The sequence below is a fragment of the Macrobrachium nipponense genome, chromosome 7, assembly GCF_015104395.2.
Source record: "Macrobrachium nipponense isolate FS-2020 chromosome 7, ASM1510439v2, whole genome shotgun sequence".
Lineage (NCBI taxonomy): Eukaryota > Metazoa > Arthropoda > Malacostraca > Decapoda > Palaemonidae > Macrobrachium > Macrobrachium nipponense.
This window is the reverse complement of record NC_061109.1, coordinates 109,119,236-109,143,579: the sequence shown is the minus strand read 5'-3', so window position 1 is coordinate 109,143,579 and position 24,344 is coordinate 109,119,236. Positions and strand designations below refer to the sequence as shown.

The following is a 24,344-nucleotide window of genomic DNA, read 5'->3' as shown; positions in this document are numbered from 1 at the left end:
TCTTATATTTCCTTCATCAAGTTCTAACACTTATACACGTATTAGTGAAAAAAAAATCAATATTTCCTTATTGCAAAATATAAGTGTCTACCGAAAAATTCGGTAGTTTCACGTAATATATTCTTCGAAATTTCGAAGCCAAATTCATTAAAAAGTAATAAAAGCGTATGCCAAACCAAAGACCCAGTACTTCCCTGCAAAAGACAGCCAGAAGGTCGATGGCGATGAAAAAACGAAAATCAAGTCAGGAGGTAGCAACAACGTATGTTGACACTACCGCGACAGAGAAAATCTGGTTCTAGAACGGTAATCGTTCCTATTCCTGCCACCCAGCGGCAGGGGCGGTAGATCACCTGACCTACCTGCAGCGTGTGCCGCGAAATTCGAATTTCTGTCGGGGACGACGGAGTCTATAGCTAAGTATATATCTGCTGGGTAAGTTCCATGTACAAAATCTGCTATTTCTGTTAAAGAGGTCGCAGAAGTAGAGACTTTAGCACTTCTACACCACTCTCTGAAGATTCTCCACTTCCCTTGATAGAGTTTGTTAGAAGACTCTCTCCTACAACGAGCGATAGCTTCTGCAGCTCTTCTTGAAAATCCTTTCGCTCTGACAAGATTCCGGACAGTCTGAACCCTGTCAGAGCTAGAGCGGACAAGTTTTGGTGGAACCTCTTGAAGTGAGGTTGTTTGAGAAGCCACTTCTCTGGAGGAAGAAGTCTGGGGAAGTCTACTAACAACTGGAGAAGGTCCGGGAACCACTCTTTCCTGGGCCAAAAGGGAGCGATTAACGTTAGCGTTACATTGCTGTGCGACATGAACTTGTTCAGCACCTCTCTTATTAGACCGAACGGAGGGAATGCATAAGCTTCCAGACCCGACCAATCCAACAGCATTGCGTTCCACCGACCAAGCTAGAGGATCTGGGACTGGAGAACAAAAGAGAGGAAGACGGTTTGTTCCTCGATGTCGCGAACGAGGTCTATATTGACGGTCGTCCCCAAAGGCGCCAAAGTTTTCTGACCAAATCTTGTCCAAAGTCCACTCCAGAGGTAGGAACACTTGCTGTTGACCGACTTTGAACCTCGTCCGCCAGGACGTTCATCTTTCCCCGGCCGGAACAAATCTCGGGACTAGCTGAACCTTTCGCTTCGTTTGACCACAGGAGGAGATCCTTGCTACTTCGTACAGAGAGAAAGACTGAGTCCCCCCCTGTTTCCGCACGTACGAGAGAGCCGTGGAGTTGTCGGAATTGCAACGCCACTACTCGGCCATTCTACTAAGCTCCGAAACTGTCTGAGCCCTAAGAAAATTGCTAACAGTTCCTTTACATTTATGTGGAACTTCTTCTCCTTCTCCGACCAAGCTCCTGAAGTCCGTTGATTTCCCCAGTAGGGCTCCCCAACCTGTGTCCGATGCGTCGGAAAGAACTGTAGGTTCGGGAGGATGGGTCGTGATCTAACCCTTCTTCCAACCTGCTCGAGAGAGCCACCACCTTAGGTCCTCTTTTATTTGATCTGTGACAGGAAGGTAATCGAGTCTGGTTGTGTCTTCCTGCACCAAGAGGCTCTCAGGAAAAACTGCAGAGGTCTCATGTGCAGTCTTCCCAACGTCACAAATTTCTCCAATGACGTCAATTTGCCACCCAGGAGGGCCTCATCCCACTGATTGGCAGAACTTACCTTTTTGTCCAAGAACTCCTGAACTGTCTCCAGACAGCCTTGAACCCTCTTCGGGACAGAAAAGCCCGAAAAACTTGAGCATTCAGAATCATCCCCAAATAAAGGATGCTCTGAGATGGAACCAACTGGGACTTTCTGTTTGTTGACCAGAATTCCTAACTTTCTGGCAAGATCCGAGTTTGTTCCAAGGTCCTTCATGCACGACTCTCTGATTCCGACCGGAGAAGCCAATCGTCCAGATAGAGGGAGATTCTTACTCCTAATATGTGTAGCCAGCTTCCTATCGGGGATAGAACCCTGGTGAAAACTTGAGGAGCGGTCGCTAGTCCGAAGCAAAGCGCCCGAAACTGAAACACCTTGCCTTCGAACATGAACCTCAGGTACTTCCGAGATTCGCGATGTATCGGAATGTGAAATAAGCGTCTTGCATGTCCAGAGAGACCATCCAATCCCCTGTCTGATGGACTCCAGAACCGACCGAGTGGTCTCCATATGAAATTTTGTTTTCTGGACATGCAAGTTCAGGGCGCTCACATCCAAAACCGGCCTCCAGCCCCCTGATGACTTGGGAACTACAAAAAGGCGATTGTAAAAGCCTGGAGGAAAATCCCCTTCTATCTGTTCTATCGCTTCTTTGAGAACAAGCGCTTCCACTTCTGCGGCTAGCGCCAGAAATTTGTCTGAGCCCGGAGAGTATGCCTGGAAGGAATTGGCACAGGTGAGAGCGAGGGAGGGTGAAACGAGAGGAATACGATAGCCGAACTTGAGTACTTGCACTACCCAGCTTCTGCTCCTCTGTTTTCCCATTCCTCCCAAAACAGAGCCAGCCTGGCTCCCACTGGTGCATGAAGAACCGAGCTTTCATTTGGAAGGTTTGTTAACCTTGGCCGAGGCCTTAGACTGAGGTCGCAAATTCGATTTCGGCCGAAAGAAAGCGCTTGGGTTTTCTCCCTCGAAAAGGCGCTTGGGCCAGAGGAGAAACCGAAGGAAACAGTCTCCACAGGAGCTTTAGGTCTCTTAGTAGACTGTGCCAGTAAATCCGAAGTAGTATTTCTTATCTAGCGCAGACGAAATTGACAACACTACATCGTCTGGAAAGAGGTTATCTTTCACAAAAGGAGCAAACAAGAGAGCAGACTTCTGTTGGGACGTAACCCTTTTAGAAGCAAAGGAGCACCAAAGTTGCCTTTTCTTAAGGGTACCAAAGGCGATGAGCGAAGCTAACTCATCACATCCATCCCTAATGGATTTGTCCGCACAGGACAGAACACCAATCCAATCCTCCGCTAACTCCTGGGAAAGAGAAGGGCAGTCTTCGATCTTGGCCGCTAAAGCGCCAATAGTCCAATCAAGGAAGCTAAAGACTTCCAAAAGTTTAAATTGATTCTTTACAACGTGGCCAACTCAGGCGCTGTAAAGAAAACTTTCGCTGGCGCGAAAGCAGATCTTCTAGAGGAGTCGATTAAACTGGAGAAGTCTCCCTGGGAGGAGGCAGAAACTCCCAGAGAAGGAGCTTCCCCAGTTACATAAAACCTATACCTCTTACGAAGCAACTTAGAGGGAGGGTAAGCAAAAAGAGCCTTCCCTAAGTCTCTTTTCATAGACATCCATTTCTCCGTCCTCTTTCAACGAATGTCTAACCGCTTTAGATAGAACAAGTTTTGGGAGGAGAGGGTCTGAAGTTTTCCTCCTCATCAAAAAAGGGTCGAAGGGTTTGGGGAGCGCGGAGCCGCTTTCTCAAAATAATCTGGATAAGATACCAGAAGAAATCTAAGAGCTGAATAACACGAGAGGTGATGTGAATCCTCCTCCTCTACTTCTTCTTCATTCTCCGATACCGCCGAAGAAGTAGACGGAACTACAACCGGATCTGAAGGTTTCGAACCACCCTTGACTCATTCATCCAGTGGTTAACATCTCTAACTGCTTGCGCAAAGGCGCAGAGACGAATCAAAACAGTTAACGTAGGCTTGGAAGAGCCTAAATGTTCAGCAGGAGGCGGAAAAAAAAAAAAACTAACTTGCGCCTCGCTCGGAGCCGCCGAAATTCGAGGCGAAACAGGCGCATCAGGCGTAACAGACGAAAAAAGCGCCTAAAGAAACACCCTTAGAACTGCTAGCTACAGCGCTAAAACCACAATCTCTACTAGTAGATGGAGCCGAAAAAGGCACAGATGAGGCGACGAAAAGGAGCCGCTAAACGGCCGCGGCGCAACCCTACTCTCAGGCTCCTTATACCGCTTGACTGGAGGAGGCGAAGAATCGGCGCCTGAACGCCTCTTTAAGGGACGCGAAACGGGCGAATCTCGCCAAGAGCGCCGCGCGACCGGAGACGAATCGCTTGAATCATTCGAAAGGCGTCTGACCGCAACACCTTTCCAACGCTTAACCGAGCCCTGTTGAGGCGCAACAGGCTCAACAAGAGAGGCGCCTGTCTGTGGGCAAATCCCGATCGACTCCCTTGGACTTCCGGTATGTCTTCTCCCCGGTGCGGGGGAGCTGGACAGTGACCTTTGTCTATGAGGAACCGTGTCAGGACAGACAGACGCACCCTCAACTACACTCTTACCTGAGGTCGCTTTCTCCAAAAACGTCTTAACTGAATTACCAAGTTGCAAAACCGTATTCGCTAGTAACCGAAAATCTTTCTGATCTAACCTCGATTCCAGACCTGGTCAATGGTGTCCCGGCAAGAAAACTACACGGGAAGCCGGAGAAGTGGGATTAGTAGGAGGAATAGGAGGTGTAGTTAAAGGAGACATAACAATTTGAGGAGAAACAGAAGGAACAGATGCATCGCAAGACGAAGCAGAGCTAAGTCTACTTTCCCTAAGCGCTGCTTTTCTAATTCTGTCTTTAGCTAATTTCTCCGAGTATGAACTAAAAAACTTCCATTGAGAATCAGTCCAATCACTACACTCGTTACATGTTCGATCTGCTGAACAAACCTGTCCCCTACACTTAACACATTTAGTGTGAGAATCATATTCTAACTGGATAATCTAGTTTTACATCCTGAGATGCAAAACCTAACTCCCGACGGACTAGAATCCGACATGGCAACGCCTAAATAAAAAGCAAAATAACAACAACGCCAAAAAAGAGTACTTCACCAATTCCGAAGATCAATTCCACCAGAAAAAAAGCGAAGCAAAGTCATCCAACCGCACCGACCACCGATGTTCACCGGACGCCGGCAGGAAAAGAATTGGATTCACCTGGGCAGTTGTACCTGGTTCTCCCGCGAGTGGAGGGAGATGACGTCATCACCACCAGTGTTGGCGACGCCGACGCGCTAAATTTGAATTTAGTATCCTGCCGCTCGTGGAAATCACGGCTCTATAATTGTTCGGTAAGACACTACAATAAAAAACAGAATTATCATATAAATAAACGAAACAACCGAACAACGTCGGAACAAACCATAAAGTTAGCACTTGCTTTCACTCTAAATGAACACAAAGAGAAACGAGCAGGGCGAAAGAGGCAGGGAAAGACCAAACAAAAATTAACACTTTACATCCTAGACAAGGTGTCCGGGATCTTATTATCAGATCCTTTAATATGTTTAATTACCAAGTGAGCTCTTTGCAGCTGCAAGGCCCAACGTAAAATCCTTTGGTTAGACCCTTTCATCCGTTCAATAAACACTAACGGATTATGATCCGTCCATACCTCCACTGGAAAAGAAAGATTAGTTAAGAATATGGTTTAAATGAGATATGGTACGGATCAGGGCGAGAGCCTCTTTCTCAATAGTTGAATACTTACGCTCTGCCGTTAACAACTTTTTGCTGTAGTAGGATATTGGGTACACCTCTTCGTCCTCACCCTTTTGAAAGAGAACGCCTCCAATGCCTACATCGCTAGCGTCAACAGCAATTATAAAGGGAGCTTGAAAATTCGGAGAAATCAAAATAGGTTTAGACATAAGAATAGTCTTAATTTTAATGAATGCTTCTTCACACTCGCTAGTCCAAATAAATTTCCTATTTTTTAGCAAAAGATCATTCAAGGGACGAGCAATGTCAGAAAAGTTCCTAACGAACCCTCTATAGTATCCCGTCATACCTAGCACCCTTCGAACTTCTCGGACATTGGACGGTCTCTTTAGATTAGTTATAGCCTCGACATTAGCCTGTTTCGGGGCTATATGACCCAGACCAACCTCATGACCCAGATACACAACTGTGGCCTTACCAAATTCGCATTTAGCGAGGTTAATGACTAAGCCCGCAGCACGGAGAGCTTCAAAAACTTTACCCAACCTGAGTAAATGAGTTTTCCAATCATTACTGTGAACAACAAGATCATCTATGTAGATCTCGGTACCTTCTAATCCACAGACCACACGGTTCATTAATCTTTGAAAAGTACAAGCAGCATTCCTCATCCCAAAAGGCATGACCTTGCATTCATAAAAGCCGAATGGGGTGACAAATGCTGAAATTTCTCTTGCTCGATCCGACAAAGGAACTTGCCAGTAGCCCTTGAGCAAATCCAACTTTGTAATATACTTTGCTGAACCAATGCGGTCTATGCAGTCGTCAATTCTTGGAAGAGGAAAGGAATCATTTTTTAGTATGGGTATTAACTTTACGATAAGTCCACACACATCCGATACTGTCCATCGGATTTCTTCACCAATACTATAGGGGAGCTCCAAGGACTAACAGAAGGTTGTATTAAATCATGCTTCAGCATATATTCTATTTCCTTATTGACTATATCCATTTTAGTGGGATTAGTCTATAAGGACTTTTGTTTAATTGGTGAAGCTCTCCTACTACCACATCATGTTCAATTAAACTGGTCAATCCGGGAGAATCTCTAACAATCTGAAAAAGAACGAATTAGCCTTCCATTTCCCTTCTTTGATTAGATCAAGATGCTTCAGATGCTCATCTAACCCATTCAAACATTGCACATTCTTGGATAGAGCATCTGAAGGTACTTGATTAATTATTTCCTCAGACCCATCAGGAAGCACCTCTGCCACCAAAGAAACCGATTCATACCCTGTTTCCAAAGGATCAGATCTACTAGACACAAGGTTTCAGTCTGTTAATGTGAAAAATTTCGACACTTTCATTTGGTCCCGGGAGCTTCTATTTCATAATTAAGATCGGATACCTTCCTCAACACCTTCCAAGGCCCCTTATACCTTGGTTCAAGGGAAGTTATCCGAATCAGTACCCAACACCAAAACTAATTCCCCAGGCTCAAACGACCGTGCTCGAGTTTTCTTGTCATAATTAATCTTCATAGCAGCCTGAGAGCTAGCTAAATTTTCTCTAGCAAACTTCCAGGCGCTAGAAAGTTTTCCTCTAAGATTATCAACAAATTCACCCACGTTCGTCTCCTTTATTTCATCAGATTCCAAAACTTCATATAAAATTTCTAAAGGGCCCCGTATTTTATGTCCAAAGACTAATTCAAAAGGAGCCACGCCCGTGGATGAATTTGGATGACTTCTAAGAGGCAAAGAGAGGCAAAAGGAAAAGGAAGACCCTTATCCCATTCCTCTCCATGCTCATAACAAAATCTTCTTAAAATTGATTTAAGAGTTTGATGGAATCTTTCCACCACTCCCTGACTCTCTGGATGGTAAGGAAACACTAGTAGGCTTGTGCAGAATGGCCAGATCTGCACACTTACTTCGAAATTCCTTACTAGTAAAATTAGTTCCACAATCAGTTTGTATCTTACGAGGGATCCCATACCTCGAAAAGAAAATTACCAACTGGTCAAATACAGCCTTAGATGTGACTTTCTTCATGGGAATGGCTTCAGGAAATCGTGATGCCCGATCCATCACAGTCAGTAAATAGATAAAACCAGTTTTAGTTTTAGGCATAAGAGGGCCTACTTATCATAACTACCAGCTCATTAAATGGCTCCCCAATAGCTGGTATGGGATATAAAGGTGCTTTTACAATTGTCTGATTAGGTTTACCTACCACTTGGCACACTGGACATTCTTTCACATATCGTTTTACTGACGATTTCATTCCTGGCCACCAAAAACATTTAGCCAACCTACGGAACGTCTTCCAGACACCAAAATGACCAGAGAAGGAATCATCATGAGATAAATTTAATATTTGTCTCTGAAATTGAGAAGGCACCACTATTTGCTCAATACGGGACATTTGGGGATCATTAGCAACCAGGGGACGACTCAACCTATATAATATGCCCCTTTTTACCCAGAATCGAGGCTTCGTCAAGTCAGAAGTATCACCTAAATCAAAATTAAACTCTCTCTTCTGGGCTTCAATAAAAGCTGCTCGATCCCAATCGGGAATTACATTATCACTACTCACTACACTACTTACTACTGACCCGGGTCTACCTACATCTACGTCTACCTCTAAACTACTCAAATTTAACTCTTCATCATTATTTAATAAGTCTGCAGCCCTTGCGGCAGCTCTAGTGGTAACCGCTACTGGACACTTATTGATTGACAATATTGGGAATAATTCCTGGCCATCACTATTAATCATATCATTTCCTAAAATGCCATCAATACCAGCTATAGGAAGACTCTCAACAACGGCCAACTCGGTCTTTCCATAATACCCAGGGAATGACAACATTACCTCTACTAAAGGAGCTGAAACTATTGTGTTCGGGAAACCTCCCAGAACAATAAAGTTCCCTGAATACTTCACCAAACCTTTTAAACTGCTTTCCAGCACTAACGACCGAGCAGACCCTGTATCTCTCAAAAACCTAACATCAATAATGACGGAATTATAAATTACTTTACCAGGCCATATGTATTTATCATATTTTAGTCATTCCTGTGGATTATTATTTCCATCTCCGGGCGTACTATTACCACCACTACCACTATTTGTTATTGGTAATTTTACGTCAGGAGATGCACTTGGCATTAAAGCCACAGGATTATTCCTTTGAAGATAATTTGTTCTGGCGTGACACTGAGCTTGGAAATGACCGGGTTTATTACACCAGAAACAAGTCTTCATATTACTATTTCTCGTTCCAGAATTACCTCCATTGGAAAATACACGAGTACCAGGTTTACTCGTGAATTTTCCATTCTTACTAACGGGGAAATTATTCTGAACGACAGAATTCTTAGGCTTATTATTATCACCTCTTATTCCTTTATGAAAATTCGCTGACTTTACTACATTATTACTTATATCCTTGCTGGCGAAATTGCCTGAACCTGTTCTATGGGTCAAGACGAATTCGTCAGCCACTTGAGCTGCCCTACCTAAATTAGTGACCTTTACTTCTTCCAAATAAATTCTTAGTTCTTTGGAGCAAGATTTCTTAAACTCCTCCAAAAGCATGAGTTCTCTCAAGGAAGAAAAAGTGACAACTTGACGACTTTTCAACCAGTCGTCAAACTGTTCCTCCTTGAATCTGGCAAATTCTACATACGACAAGGATGGCTGTTTATTAAAGTTCCTAAACTTCAACCTGTATGCCTCAGGGACCAAATCATATGCTTTTAAAATTAGTGCCTTTACCTTGTGATAATCCCTGGCTATCCCTTCCTCCAAGGCATTATATACCCGGATTGCCTTGCCCACCAATTTACACTGAATCAGCACTGTCCACATCTCTGGTGGCCAAGACAACCGAGCAGACACCCTCTCAAAGGCCTTGAAGAATTCAGGAACTTTCCTTTCATCAAAAATGGGGACCAATTTTAATGCAGCACCAATATTAAACCTGTCAGGCTGACTACCTCGTGGGGTGCTAAATTGGTTAGGGGCCCCCTGTAACCTAGCCATTTCCAAATTAAGGTTGGCCATCTCTATCTCATGCCTCCTCACCCTCTCGTTCTCCGCATGTTCCAATTTCAACAACTCTATCTTTTTACAAATTAAGTCATATTCCTGAATTTCCTTTGAATCAGAATTTACAGGAACTGTAGGAACTGTTGGCACTAAATTCTCTTCAGTTAAGAAGGGGTTTGTGGTAATATTTCCTCTTGGAGGCAAATTGGCCGGACATTCATAAATGACTCCAGTCTGAGGAGGATCATCAAATAACGAAAAACCTGCACCACCACTAATTCCATTATCATCTATAACTAACCTATCATCATTCCCTAATTCACTATCTCTATCACTAATATTTTCCCCAACTAACCCTTCAGCTTCAGCCAAACCTTGCACAACACTGTTCTTCACCATTATCAATAACTTCCTCTTGGTATCCGTCATTTTGAACGGAATACCTAACCACCTAGCACAACTAACAAGATACTCCTTACCTAGTACTGGTAAATGCCTAATACAGTCGGCAGACCCTAAAAACTCTGCAGGACTAAACTCAAAGTCTTCCAAATTATCCATAGTGGTAAGAGAGAAAGGTATTTCCAAAAATAAATACTATAACCCCCACTGAGGAGCGTTCCAAAGTCCCAATTACTGTGTACACCTGAGCGCAAATCCTGTCACGGTCGCCAGATTGTTACGACCTTATTTACGGCCGTAATTTCAAGGGTTCTTGTCTCTACTCAGAATTTGCGGTCAGTGAAAATGTAACACAGCAACTTAGGAACAATAGAACAAACACCTCAACAAAAGTTACAATATTTATTTACAAACACACAAAAAGAGGTAATGGTTGGTAACAATAAAAACCAAAATAAATGAATGTATAAATTAAGGGAAAACCAACCTTAAGATCTTTAAAAGATCACCTACAGCTAAATTAAACCCTACGATAAGAAATAGGAAATAATAAATATGAAACTTCAGGCAGGTACCTTCCAAATAACTGGCCAGACAAAACTAACCTAAGAAAATAAGTAAGGCAGAAGGAAGCAAGAGAAAATAAGAGGGGAAACTTAAAATTATTTCTACCTAATACATACAAACTAACTTAAGTTAATAAACAATACATTACAAAAAATAACCTTACAAATTGATTGAAAGGAATAATCACGAAAGGCTTAGTGAATCATCTTCTCAGGTCATACAAGATCCAGAAGACCGTACTGCAAACAAGGGCGTGCAAATCTACAGGTACCCAGCGATCCACGATCGTCTTAATAGTTATAAAAACATCTCATACCTGTAGAAAGCCGCCCTACTTGTCTCCACGAGTTCCAAGAACTCACTGACGCCGATGAGCAGGTCAACTGGGTCAAGCTGCAATGCCAGCAGGCAATCCAAAATAACACTGGAATACTAAGGGTGGTAGCCTCCGAGAATCCGGGACGTCAACGGATCTCGCACGCCACAAACTGCACCGTTCCCAGTAGATACGGGCCAACTCGCTCGGAATCCTTCCGAAGAACGAGGGAAGGGGCGTGGCTGACGAATGCCGCGGGTGACAGACACCAGCGACCACACACAAGGCAGCGAAGGATTAAAGAAGCCGTGATCCAAATCTCCAAATCTCCGTACAAAACTGCAGAAGTGACCAAAGTTTAAGTGGCAAAGCGTCAGGCTGTGAGGAGGAACTCGAACTAACTCTGTCACGAATCACCACCCTTACGATCAAGCCTTCCACTCGAGTCAACACAGCTCATAGGAGAGAAAAACAACGATCGTTAATACGGCACTTCAATGGTTCACTAATACCGGGGGAGAAGGCGGTAAACAAAGCAAAACTACGAAGTCATATGACTCCCTTACAGAGTTCATCGAACTAATAAACGATACTAACTTGTTAAAAAAAAACTTAACCTAAAATAAGATCAAAAGGTTGGACAACTATTAACAAATTATAATTAACAAATTATTAATTTACTTTAATCTAATAGTAATATAATGAGTCCAATGACTCCAAGGTCCTCCTCTTGTTGTACATTATTTACGTCATTCCCAAGCAGCATGTAGCTGGCATGAGGGTTGTTTGTTCCTATTTGTAACACTTTACACTTGTCCAAGTTAAAAGGCATTTGCCATTTTTTTACCACTATTATTTTCACTAGATCATTTCTTAAACTTTCCACTGTACCTGGGTCTGCTGCATTTACACATAGTTTGGTGTCATCTGCAAATTTTGTTATCCTGCTAGTTAAGCCTACATCAACATCAATCAAACACAAGGGAGGGCCAAGGACAGAACCCTGAGGAACTCCGCTTGTTACATCTGCCCATTCTGATTCAACACCATTTATTACGACTGTTTTCTGTAAGTTAGCCAGTCTTCTATCCAGTCTGCTATTTCACCTACACTTCCTAAAGCTCTAACTTTTGTCATTAGTTTAGGCCTTTTGGAATCTAAGTAGAGTATATCTATTGCTCTACTTCTGTCGTAAATACCAAGCATGTCATATAAAATTCCAAGAAGTTTGATAGGCAGGATCTGTTTTGTCTGAATTCGTGTTGGCTGTTTAACAACAAGTTGTTTCCATCAATGTCATCTACAATTTGATCTGCAATTATGGACTCAAAAGATCTTCCAAATGGCCGACATTAGGCAATGGGTCTATAATTTCCCGGCTCTTCTCTTGGACCTTTTTTGTAAACTGGGGGCACATTACCTAGTTTCCATCCTTTTGGTGCCTTTCTTTGTTCTGCACTTTTTTTCTGTAGTTTATATAGGTGAGGAACTATCTCCTTTTTTAGCTCTTTAATTTCTCTTGGATAAATCCCATCCGGGCCAGGAGATCTGAACTTGTTGAGTTTGTCTATTTTGTTTTTAATGTCCTCTTCTGTAAATATTATTTTGTCCAACGGTTCTGCCCCTTCATATTTAATAGCAGGTTCCAGTATTGAGGTAGTCTCTTCAACTGTGAATACACTAGTAAAAAACTTATTCAGTAACTCCTTTTTCCAAGTCTGAGTTCACTAGGTTACCACTATTGTCCCTTGGGGAACCTATATTTTTTACTGGTTTTCTACTATTAACATGTGCAAAGAATTCTCTTGGGTTTTCTTTACAAACTGATGCAACTCTCTTACCTTCATTTATCTTTGCATTTGTCCACCAATCTACAAAGTTCTTTATGCCTGCTCGCTTCTACTGGTCTTGGTGTGGGTTCAACGATTTGTGCAATCTCTCTTTTTCTCATTTTATTTTTTTTACATTTCTGTTGTACCATTAGGCTGAGGGTTGCCATTTGTTAGTATTTGCCATAGTGGTATACATCTAGAGCGTTTTTCTGTGCATTCCTCTAGAAAGGTTTCCCAGTACTTAACTAGATTTTTAACATACTCCTTAAGGCCTTGTCAATGGTAGTCTAATCTCATTAATATCTTCTCTTTTTTATGATGAATATTAATTTGAAATGAGATAATTTTATGGTCGCTTTTGCCTAGATTTGCACCAACTGAAAGGTCAGACACTAGATTATCTTCTGTTGATAGGACGATGACTAGTACGTATGTTGTTTCCTCTAGTAGGTTTGTCAAACCATTGGTGGAGGAATTCATTTCTTACAAAATCTAATACTCTTTCTTTCTACTTTTGATGCGGAGGTCATCATGTCCCAATGTACTGCTGCAATGAAATCTCCCATTATTATGCAGAGTTTGTTGTTTATCTCTTGTACTAGTATGTAGTGCATACAGCTCTTCATTGGACATTTGTGGTTGGAGGGGAGGTCTGTACCCTAGTATTAAGAGTTATCATCTTCTCTATACTCTTGATATTGATGCCAATCTTGCATGGTTGTAATTTTACACTCTATTGGACTGAGATGGTCCCTAACATCTAACGTAATGCCACTACCTTTGTTATTGAGTCTATCTTCTTTCAGCAATTTATATCCAGCTATCTGATAGATATATAGGTGGAAGAAGTTGCAATGTAGATCTTAGTGAGAAAATGCCTACAACAAGCACTGCTGTTAGTTGATTTAAGGCCAGCTGAGGCTGGTTTGAAATATTCAGAAAACGAATGGGCATACATAATGTGCCTACTTCAGGGATTAAGGACATGCTGGCAAGGTGGAATGATGTAAAAAATTTTGTGGAGAGTTATCATCCCAACAATAAGTTGTAATCCATGTCTCCAACATGTTTAATGCCAATGCCATCTTTAACTTTAGGCAAACTTTAAAGAAACACCTGAAACATATGTCTCTGGACAGTTTTGCTGAGCGACAGAGGTCCAGTAACTCTCAAACTGGTCCTAGTGCCAGTAAAGTAAACAATGAAGTGGGAGGTAACCTCAGATAGTGCCAGTAAAAAAACAAAGAGAAGTAACCCCAGATAGGTCCTTGATGCTTGAAGTCCTTCTGGAGGGAGATTCCCTTTTCAAACAATAACCTCTCCTCCTCCCTCTCCCCTTCTCTCCGTCTTCCATAGGCTAACAAGTGTTTTCCATAAAGATAAGAGTGATGCTAAATGTTCATTTATTCATTTCATTAGTCATTTACGTATATCTATTTCTCATTGTTTTCTGTATGTAAAACTGTGTTTATTCCCCATAAAATATATATTTTTTAATATCTTTGGGGTCTGGCAAACATTAAATGTATTTAAATTAGTCCTCATGAGAATTACTGTTTCGGTTTTCATATATTGCAGATTTCATTGGAGACTGAAATGGACTGTGTACGAAAACCGAGGTATTAGTAAGTGGCAGAAAAAGATGATACTGATTGTGGGGTGAGTGACTGAAATGACTCATCTGTTCAGGTACATCATGCCTATCCACAGAAGAAGTGAACTTTGGCACTAAAAAAGTTTTCTTCAAGGAAATACAGGACATGTCAATGCATTTGACAGAAATTCAGAATCTAAAGACTACATTTATTCCTAATGGGTGCTGCCGCTAACGATACAGCGAGGGAAATGAATACACACACACAAAATAATGTAACTGAATATGTGAGAATGATCAGTCTTGGGAATGCAACTGAACTACTTGTGGTATTAGTTTCAATTTTCCTCTTTAATTTCTTTAATACATTTTCTTTCTATCCATTTATGGAAACAGAAATCCCTTGTGTGTGTTCTGTTGACTGAAAATTTAAAGTTTTTCATAATTTTTGTAACTTTTTAAGCTTTCTATTGTGTCAGCATTATCTATCTGTCCACAGTTTTTCTGGGCCTAACCTGCGTCGTCCCGTGAAATGTTCCTATAGCACTCATTGCGACATCATGCAAGCTCCCGCTAAATAACAACGCCTAACATACTTATAATTAACATCGCTACCCTAAAAAGTGGAAATTTATTAATTGCAGTACTCAACTTAGATCCAATGGATTCCTGACACTCAGACATCGTTGCTTCAAAAACAAAGGGAAGAATTCTCAAAAACGCACACACACGTCTAGACGTAAACAGTGCTATTAAAGGAATGGCGGACAGGACGTTAGTAGTAGCAGTAGCGGGCGGTAGATGGCCTGGAACGGGGGATATTGAGAAAGGAAGAGACTAATTGGCAGGGGACCTCTGATAGTGGTTTCACACACCCCAGTTTCCATACCGACACCCTTAATTAAGGGTGAGCAAGCCAGGAAACTCTGGCATAACCATATAGCTTTTTTCTCTTGTATATTTAGCAATATTTATATCTTAGATATGAGTGCTATAGGAACATTTCACTGGGTGACACAGGCCACTGCCCAGAAATAGATTTTTCCTTTGTCAAAATCCCTTTTCTGTCCACCCTCAGACCCTAAAAACTACTGAGGCTAGAGGGCTGCAAACTATAGTACGTTGATCATCTACCCCTCCATCATCAAAATATCATACCAAATTGCAACCCTAAAGCCTTTATTTTATTTAAAGGTTAACCACAATCATGCATCAGGTAATGCTACAGGACAACCGACCACAGGGTGTGACTGAAAGCTTCATAGGGGGCAGATCATACAGAAAACCAAATTGTGCCACAGAAACTTTGGCACACTTTTTTACTTGTTTCATTACAGTTTCAATTTTAAAATAATATGAAAAATATTGGCATTTGGGTTAAAAAAAGATATCTGGAAAAAAAATTCAAAGTGGTGTCACATATTGGCAGCATCCTCACAACACTATGTGGTTGAGAAAACATCCTAAACAGAGGTATACATATGGTACCGTCTTGTGAACGTAGGGAAGAAATCCGTTAAAAAAAGTCTTCTTGAAATGAAAATCCTTGAATGAACAGTAATTGAACTGATTCAATAAAGCTAAGACAGTTCAATGGGATAGATTTCTATACAAATTTTATATATGTATATATATAGAACAGAATATCAAAATTATTCAGCACTAAAACCGAAATTGACAGTAAGGTGGTTTGAAAGGCTTAACAGGAGGAAAACCTCACAGTTGCACAAATAACATGACAAATAACATACAAAATGTTATAAAGTCACACTACAGTATATTCCAAAGATAAAGAACCTGCTGTACATTTTTTTTTTCTAGATTTACAGAGTATTCCTCATAGCATGCTGGAACCAGCTCCTAAAACTTGGTACCAAAGAAGTTACCTGGTAATGAAAGGGGAGGAGGGGATATTGAGATGGGTACCCCTTACTCACCTGACTTTACCAAGCACTTTTTCATTTGGAATCATGAGACAAAGTAAGGTGGCTGAAGTGGGAAATATGTTAGACCCCAGTTTGCATACCTAGGAAAATTGCAAATGACTTCAAATAATTATTTGTTCATATGAAAATACAAACTACTGCATTCCATTTCGAAGACTAACTCCTTAGGTGGGAGGTCATATCTATAAATGGACTGGAAGCTGAACCCACCTTAAAATGACATATGTGAGCAAGGGGAGTAATGAATCCTGTGACCCCTACCCAGTCTGTCAAAGGGATACCCAAGGGGTAAGATCCTGAGCCTGAGCAAGGGGTATCTAGAGCCTCACTCAAGTAACAAGTAAGGAAATGTCTGGAGAACCAAGTGTTACCCTATGGGTTCCATATGTCAAGAGGGCAATTACGGTATATATGGCCGATACAATGAATGGGTTCAAAATGCAGTTTTAGCACCCAAAATCAGGAGCAGTAGCAGAGGGAGTGACCACTTATATCTGCTAAAGTTCTAAGGCTGGTTACTCAATTGAGTAGATAACTGCAAGGCATGCCCTGTACAGCATACACCAAGGCATTACTGCTTTCAGACAAGAGAAGTATGACGGAAGAATTGAGAAAATGATTGTGCAATCAAAGTACCTTAAACAGGACCTTTTTCTGTTAATAATGAACTTGGTCATTACAAAACCCGATGCACTGGCACCACATGTCCTAGAGAGAAGCGGTTTGGGAATGTGTGTGAGTGACAATCTTTAACAGAATGATGAAAAGGGGGTCTGATGCTTCAGACACCTGCTCTAATTCCCAATGTTGCCAACAATTTATGCAAAAAGGCATAAGTGGTGGGTCATGGGATAGGTAAGGGAACAGCCCCCTAGGTTAGGTTACTAAAGGCAGAGTCCTACATTAGTTTAGGAGGGATTAACACTGCAAACCCCTCAACCAGGTAAGGAAGCAACCCTCAGTCTGTTAGGTTAATAAAATGCTGTATTTTATTCATTTTATGTTTCTCCAACTCCCAAAAACTCCACTCTCCCATTGTAGTCCCCAAAATTGCAAGATACAAGGGTGGGGTCCACTATCTTCAAAACTACTTATTTACTAACAAAATGAATAGATCAGAAATGTTTGCAGCATTTATTAAAACATATTTTTAGACATTTAATTCCAAAATGCAATAATTGTATAAAGTAACATTTCACATTTTTTCTTCCTCTCTCAATGACCAAACATAACAGGCTCAGAGACCTACCATAAAAGCATGTGAAAGTTACCTATGGCCCTAAAGGAGTGGATACAACAAAAATTTTGATTCTATGAACAGATATGAGAATGAGCTGAGATTTATAAGAATAAGGCTAGATATTTCATGCATTTTCATGTTACTAATCCACTTCACTTGCTTTGGAATGTAAAGAAATATAAAATTTAGACCCAAGGTTAATTGCTAGGAACTCACAGTTGCACTATGAAGGTGAGGGTAGAAAGTAAGATGGATGAAAAGAATAAGAACAGAGGTACAGTGAAAGGAATGAAAGGGGTTGCAGCTAGGGGCAAAAAACCTTAAGTAATGCCTGCAGTGCAATGCTTGAAGTACACTGACAGCACTAATATGAAGTACTGTACAATATAACTAGCAAATCCTTGCCTGGCAGATATGACTTCATATACTTAAGAAGGCATAACCTATGTCAACTCCTCTCACACTAGATATTCATTATTCTATTTTACTGTTGATTAGTAAATACAATGATGAAAAAATTCCAAAATTACATAAAACCAACCAAAGCCAGCCAAGGTCACCTCATTGTAAAATTGAAACTAGACTAAACCTGGCAATCTACATCAATAAAGGATAGCCTAGGCATACCATTCAAGTACCGTACGTAGGCCTAGACCTATAATGAAAAAGAAAGGCTACCAAAAATATGTGAAAGTGTATCCTACCTAGTAGGTAAATCATGAACGTGAAAATCTGAGGCTGACACTGCAAAAAGCTGGAAGACCTTGCCTACTATAAGGTAACCAGATTTCCAAGACAAAATCTGGGGACATTTTCAGTTCAGAGTAAAAACCTTCAAAACATGACATGCTTTTGTCAATAAAAAACTAAAACAGGGACACTGCCCTTACCATTCATAAAGCGGTATTCTAATGTTTCTCTCACCCTATTTAGGCTAGTATCCTAAATTGCAAAGGAACTGAATAGAAATTCAGATGATTAAATCAAGTAGGGCTACACTAATTTAATGACTACTTACCAATGATTGAACAGTATTGAAATTATATATGGGCAAAACACCGCTGGATGGCAGAGAGTGGTGCTGGTGGTAAGGCTTCAAGAGGAGAGGGAGTCAGAGACGTTCAGGACAATATTGACAATGGTTAAGCAGGAAACTTGGTTTCATGTTCTTGGAAGGTAATCTCGCAAATTATGCCGTGCAAAGGTGTTTATCATTTCCTTAGTTATATACACTGTGAGTAGTACGGTGTACAACTATGTATCTAGTTTGAGCAACATTTTTTTTTTTTGTATATATTTCAATTTCGGATCTTCCAGTCACAGAGAAAACTGGGGGCACTTCCGGGGACAGGTCAATGAAAACGGGGACTGTACGTCTGGTCACCCTAACCTACTAGGCCTCAGATTAGCCTAACCTAAACAGTGCGGCCTTTTGCAACTGCAAGAACTGTTATCATAGTCTTTTACTTTCTAGCATGGAATGTTTCATCATACAATATCAAATATTATCGACATCCGTTCCCACAGCACGGCAGCTGTTTCCTAAGTTATTGGCAAAGAGTAAAACTGCAAGGCAGCCGCTGTCCTTTTGGTTGTCTTTTACGACACGCAGGGCCTACGATGGTAGTATTCTTATACCCCTACCACAGGGTGTCAGAAATCCCTAAAATTCTTCCTTCTCAAATAGCAAATAAGGTTAGGAAATGGACAAAAACCTACGGCTGGGCCCACCAAGCTTTTAAACTACCTATAATAGGCTAGGCTAGTTAGGCCTAGCACCTACGCCTAGCCTGAGTAAGCCTACAACCTTACAACTGTCCTTGGTGTTTTTCTAAACGTTAAATCGTATGTTTGATGGTGTAGTAATGCATAAGGTCCCTATACTACATTCCTTACCAGCACGCCGAAGTAGTAAATCTGGTAAATCTAGGTACTACACATGTCTAGGGATTTACCCTGTTATATTATATATTATATATCTATATATATATGATATATAATTATATATATATACATAATTATTATATTATATATATATATATATATATATATATATATATATAGTGGGTATTCCTTGATCACAAGAAATGGAAACTAACCTATCCTTATAGCAGGTAGTACTAGGTACCTACCTTTAACGCGATTATTATTCATACTCCGTAAATTATGCCCAACGAATGCAATTCCCGTACGCAAACACAACACAAAACAATATAAAACTAAGTACACGTGAACGCTTTTCACATATACACTTGCAGTAAATGTTCCCCTCGGTTCCCGAGAGTCACTCATATGTCCGCGCAGGCGCACTGCGCAGTAATCGCCAATCGTCAACGTTTCCTAGACCAGTCTCGCCTCCACCTCTAAACGTTAACTTTATTTCATTTTTTTAATGAGAAAACTTTTGCAGTTACATATTGGAATGGAAGGGAATATAAAATCTAGCCCAAAAGCAAAGCACTGTGTCCTATGAGGTCATTCAGTGCGGAAAGGGAAAGGGGATCGTAAAAAGTTTTAAAGGTGTAACCAAGATGGTGTAACAGGTGGATAACTTGAACCTTGCAGTTTCACTATGACACAATTGTTAGAAATGGGTAGAGAGATGGGAGAACGCGAGTATAAAAAAGAAGTACAGCAAAACGAATGCAAGAGTTGCAGCTACAGGGTGAAAGGACCATGAACAGAATGCCTTCAGCGTACCGAGTGAGGGACAATGACGGCCCTATCCCCAAACAGGATGTAGACTGCAGTTACATTTTGCTCTAAACATTTCAGAAATATTCCAATTTATGTGGTCCTTGAAACTAAATGATCGGAGAATATCATCATCATCATCATCAGTCATATCACACTCAGAGAGAAATTACACCTATCTTCACAGCTATTTCCAAGGCATTTTTTTTATATAGTTTCATGCACCCTCTGTTTATATTCCTCTGATACAAACCAAAAGCTCTATCGTGATTTTTAATTTGAATTTACTACAGATTTTAATCTTAATGTTTCATTTCGAAGCAAAAGCTCTGCGGTAGTAATGGATGTCATACCATATGTAATGTATACCCACATTCACCACCCCTTGAAAGATAGAAAAGGTAAAAAAACACAGCATAATCGACATCTGAACAAAAACGCAATATCATTCCATTGATAAAACATGGAAAAGTGGATACTTTTTCTACTCACACTGGAATGAAAGGACAACTTTCAGTGCATATTTTAAGGAAATTTCGCTGGCGACCAGATGGATATAAATAGCTACTGCCGAGCACCGTAGGCCGCGAGGCATAGAGCTTGGGGGTTCCGGGGCTCCAATGGAAAATATTTCCATATAAAAATTAAAGAGGATAATTTCATATCCAAACCCTGCCACCAAAAAAAGAAAGAAAAAAAATTAAAACCAACCTTAGCCCTCGCAAAAAATGCATTTATTACAACTGTTACATACAGGTTGAATGATAGGGGATTTTATCGATAAGTGATGTTTCAATAATAAAGAAATTCATTTCAATTTCTTAATAATTCCTGTCATTTTGTGGATTTAGCTAGTCGTCTAGCAATCAAAAATTCTTCTTACGAGGCCACAATATTTCTTCACTAATGGTCGCCCAACTATAATGTTAAAATATGCACCGGCAACTTTGACATTTGATCACGAGGTGCTTGTAAATTTCTTCACCAGAAATTAAATTTCTTTGTTTTGACAGTAGGTACCGTGCAAGCATGACGGACCAAAAATGTCTATATCTATGAGACGGAGTGTCAAGCAGGTAACTGCAGTTTTGGAACTTCGCGAGTCTACAGTGAAGGATTCTGGAAGCTCATGGCCAAACAGTCTAAGCTCAGTGTTGAAAAGAGCAAATAGAAGTGAACATAATTTTTTCCTTTCTCCTCTAGGAGGTTACAGAAAATATTGTTAACAAAATTTGCTAAATGTTGTTTGAAAGGTACTCTCTTTATATTATATAAATATTTTATACCACGATTATTTAGTTTTAAGGTTATATGTCAACATTCGGGTTAATGCTCATAATCCTACGGATCGTATGCAAGGAAGAGGATAACGGGCCAGCATGCTTATCCCTAAAAACCTGATGAGAACTGGAAGGTTCTACCCTTTTTGGCGTCAGTCCCCATAAAAGGGAGAAATCACACACACACACATTATGTATTTATATATAACTACCCTACGAGTAATATTAGTTTATTTATCATTGCAGATAAAAAAGAAACGAAGCTTAGAAAACAACAAATGACAAAATTGTAGGACGAAGGCAAAAGCCATGGGCAAACATGACAGTGCTTCAAAGCTATCGCTACCTGCGAAAGGCAAGTAATAAATGCACGGTGTCTACGTGATCCATGCATTTGAATCCCCCCCCCCTAACCCCCACTCTCCTTTTTTTTCAATAGAAATATACTTATTTGGGACTCGCAAACTAACTTTTAAGTAAATTTGAACGGTGAGTTCCCAATTGCTCCTTCAACTTTAGCATAAACAGTAGGGAAGGAAATCTGAATGAAACAGAGAGAGAGAGAGAGAATGTGTTGTGCTTAAATATAAAAGGATATATGAAGGAAGGCCAACCTAACAGAGAAAGAGAAGGGGTCAGCAGGACGCCTTAGTCCTTTCACCAGCCCTTGTATAAATGCTTGGACTTTATGGACGTTGAGCCATAAGTCCGTCAGTCCAGCAACAGGTATCACACTCTTCTGGCAGTTAAGCCTTTCGCAGTTTACGCAAACTTAAAACACCGCATATTCCTCTTTTTAAATGTCTAACATAGTGCATGTAAAGTTCTCTGTCAGTTATTTTGCTTTTCAAGAAACTTAAAGCAAAAGTTTTGTTTTACATATTTTGGATATATTTAATATTTATATGCCAAGTCTACTTACGCATACGCTTCTTGTTAATCTGAACAGAATAACTAAAAAGAAAGAAAAAATTTCCCCAGTTAATTATAGCTTGCTATTAATTTATCAATGCCCATTTTTTACAGTTCACATAGGCTACCAACTTTCTCCCTTTTTTTCATAACTAATTGTGATTATTTTCATATTTTTTTAAGAATTAGCCCTTACATGACACTGAGTTCAAGTGGATTTCGTTCATGGTTTAACACCGAATATCTAATACGAAGTACTGTAGTTTAGCAAGCATTCTGTGTGTGTGTGTGTGTGTGTGTGTGTAAACAAAAGAGCAAGAGTTGAAGGTAATATAAAGACAGCTTAATCTAATCTATCATTTGCGCTTGCAGGCATAAGAACCCTCGATATAACAGCCACTATCTTTCTACCTAAGATCATTTCTCTATCTAGAATGAGGGTTGTTTTCGTCTTGGCTCTCGTGGCAATCGCCGCCGCCCGCATGGCCTACGAACTCCCTGACGGCTCCGAAAGTCTTCTCCCAGCTAGTCTGCAGACCACCTTCTCCTGCGACTCCCGCCCTTACGGCTACTACGCTGATGTAGACAACGGCTGCCAGGTAATTCCCATGTATTTAGATGTTGTGTGGTGTCATTCAGGCATTACATGGGGATTAATGTAATGTTTTGGATGTAAGTACAGTGTCTGGGGATTCGGCTGTTGTATGGAGATTCAAGTGCCTTGTTGGGGAGGGGCTTTTGGTAGTGTCTGAAGACCCAGCAAATGTTTGGGATAGATGCATGGATGGGATTAAAGTAATATACGTAGATAGTCGGACAATATACGAGGACTCAGATGATGTGCGAGAGGATGCTGGAGCTGTACGGAAACTGAGTGTTCGTAGATTTGGGCGTCAGACGATTCAATATTCAAGTATTTACAACGATTTACGTAATACAGGGAAATCTAAATAATGAATGTGGATTAGGGTACGTATGGAAATTGAAATGACATATAAGGATTTAGTTACTTTACGACGGACTCATTCAGTGTTTATATGACTATTGTGTATTTGCCTCTTGCATTCTTTCATGATATAGTTTCTCATCTTCCATTATTAGTGGGCTATTCTTATTTTGTTTATCTCTGTATTGTCCCTCTTAGACTAACTTAGCAAACACTCCATTTATATCTTCGTGAGTTTCTGTAAAGGAAGTATTTACTTTCTTCCTCTTCTGCATTTTCCTCAGGTGTTCCACGTGTGTGTCCCGGTTGTGGACGAGGAAGGGGAGACCCTTGAAACGGCTCACTTCTCCTTCGTCTGCGGAAACCAAACCATCTTCAACCAGGAGACTCTCGCCTGTGCATATCCCCACGCATCTCCACCTTGCTCGGAGGCTCCGTCTCTGTACGAATCATCTAATGCTGACTTCGGGAAGATTCCCGAAGATGATTAGGATGAGTCGATGCCAAAGTCACGACTAGCTAGGTTTTCGAATGCGTGTTCAAGATTCAAGCAACCTGACAGATTTTTGCGGTACCAGACAACACTTATCTTTGTGTCCTCTCTCATATTTCCCAATCGTATTTGATGGCCTTTTCTTCGAATTCTTCACTTTTTGCTTCTGATATTTTTGCTATACAGTTTTATACAGTTCTCCTGCTTTGGTTAGCGTTAAATTTTATCTTAGCTACAATGTTTTCCTGTCTGATGGGATTGATATTAGAATTTATTAAACACTATGTATATAACCAACTGCTTGCTTGTGCATAGCTAGTTAAGGTGAAAACGTGAATTATTTATGCAATTTTTTTTCTCTTAAACCCAAACCCACGTGAAATTAAAAATGTTCCCATTTTGATTATAGGTAAATATTAAGGAAACTTTAGCGGATACACAATTTTTTTTTATCTAACATTTACATATTTTTGCAAAACATTTCATCGATTAGCTTTCGCAAACGCTTTAGCAGTTTTATACAGAATGTCCCACAAATACACAAAATATACAACACTATGTTCTCCCAGTATCTTTAAGAGATTTACAATTTTACACGCTCTCTCAATACCTACATCACATTGGCAAGACAAACGATAAAACATTTATGCATTGTAT

At 40.6% G+C, this 24,344-nt stretch overlaps 2 protein-coding genes across 2 annotated transcripts in view; one reads left to right on the top strand and one right to left on the bottom strand.

Annotated features, from left to right (window-relative positions):
* LOC135217716 (U-scoloptoxin(01)-Cw1a-like) overlaps positions 1–24,344 on the top strand; it is a 53,598-nt gene that overhangs the window by 28,780 nt on the left and 474 nt on the right. Inside the window, exons 2-3 of the mRNA XM_064253704.1 lie at positions 22,682–22,847; positions 23,479–24,344. The exon at positions 23,479–24,344 is cut by the window's right edge and continues 474 nt beyond it. Coding sequence (XP_064109774.1) covers positions 22,683–22,847; positions 23,479–23,685 — 372 coding nt within the window. The 5' untranslated portion in view covers position 22,682 and the 3' untranslated portion in view covers positions 23,686–24,344. The remainder of the gene's footprint in view (positions 1–22,681; positions 22,848–23,478) is intronic.
* LOC135216998 (uncharacterized) lies at positions 7,577–19,630 on the bottom strand. Its single transcript, XM_064252560.1, has 2 exons — positions 19,495–19,630; positions 7,577–11,205 (listed from the first exon to the last, which is right to left on the bottom strand). The coding sequence occupies exon 2, from the start codon at positions 10,024–10,026 to the stop codon at positions 8,485–8,487; it is 1,542 nt and encodes a 513-aa protein (XP_064108630.1). The 5' UTR covers positions 10,027–11,205; positions 19,495–19,630; the 3' UTR covers positions 7,577–8,484.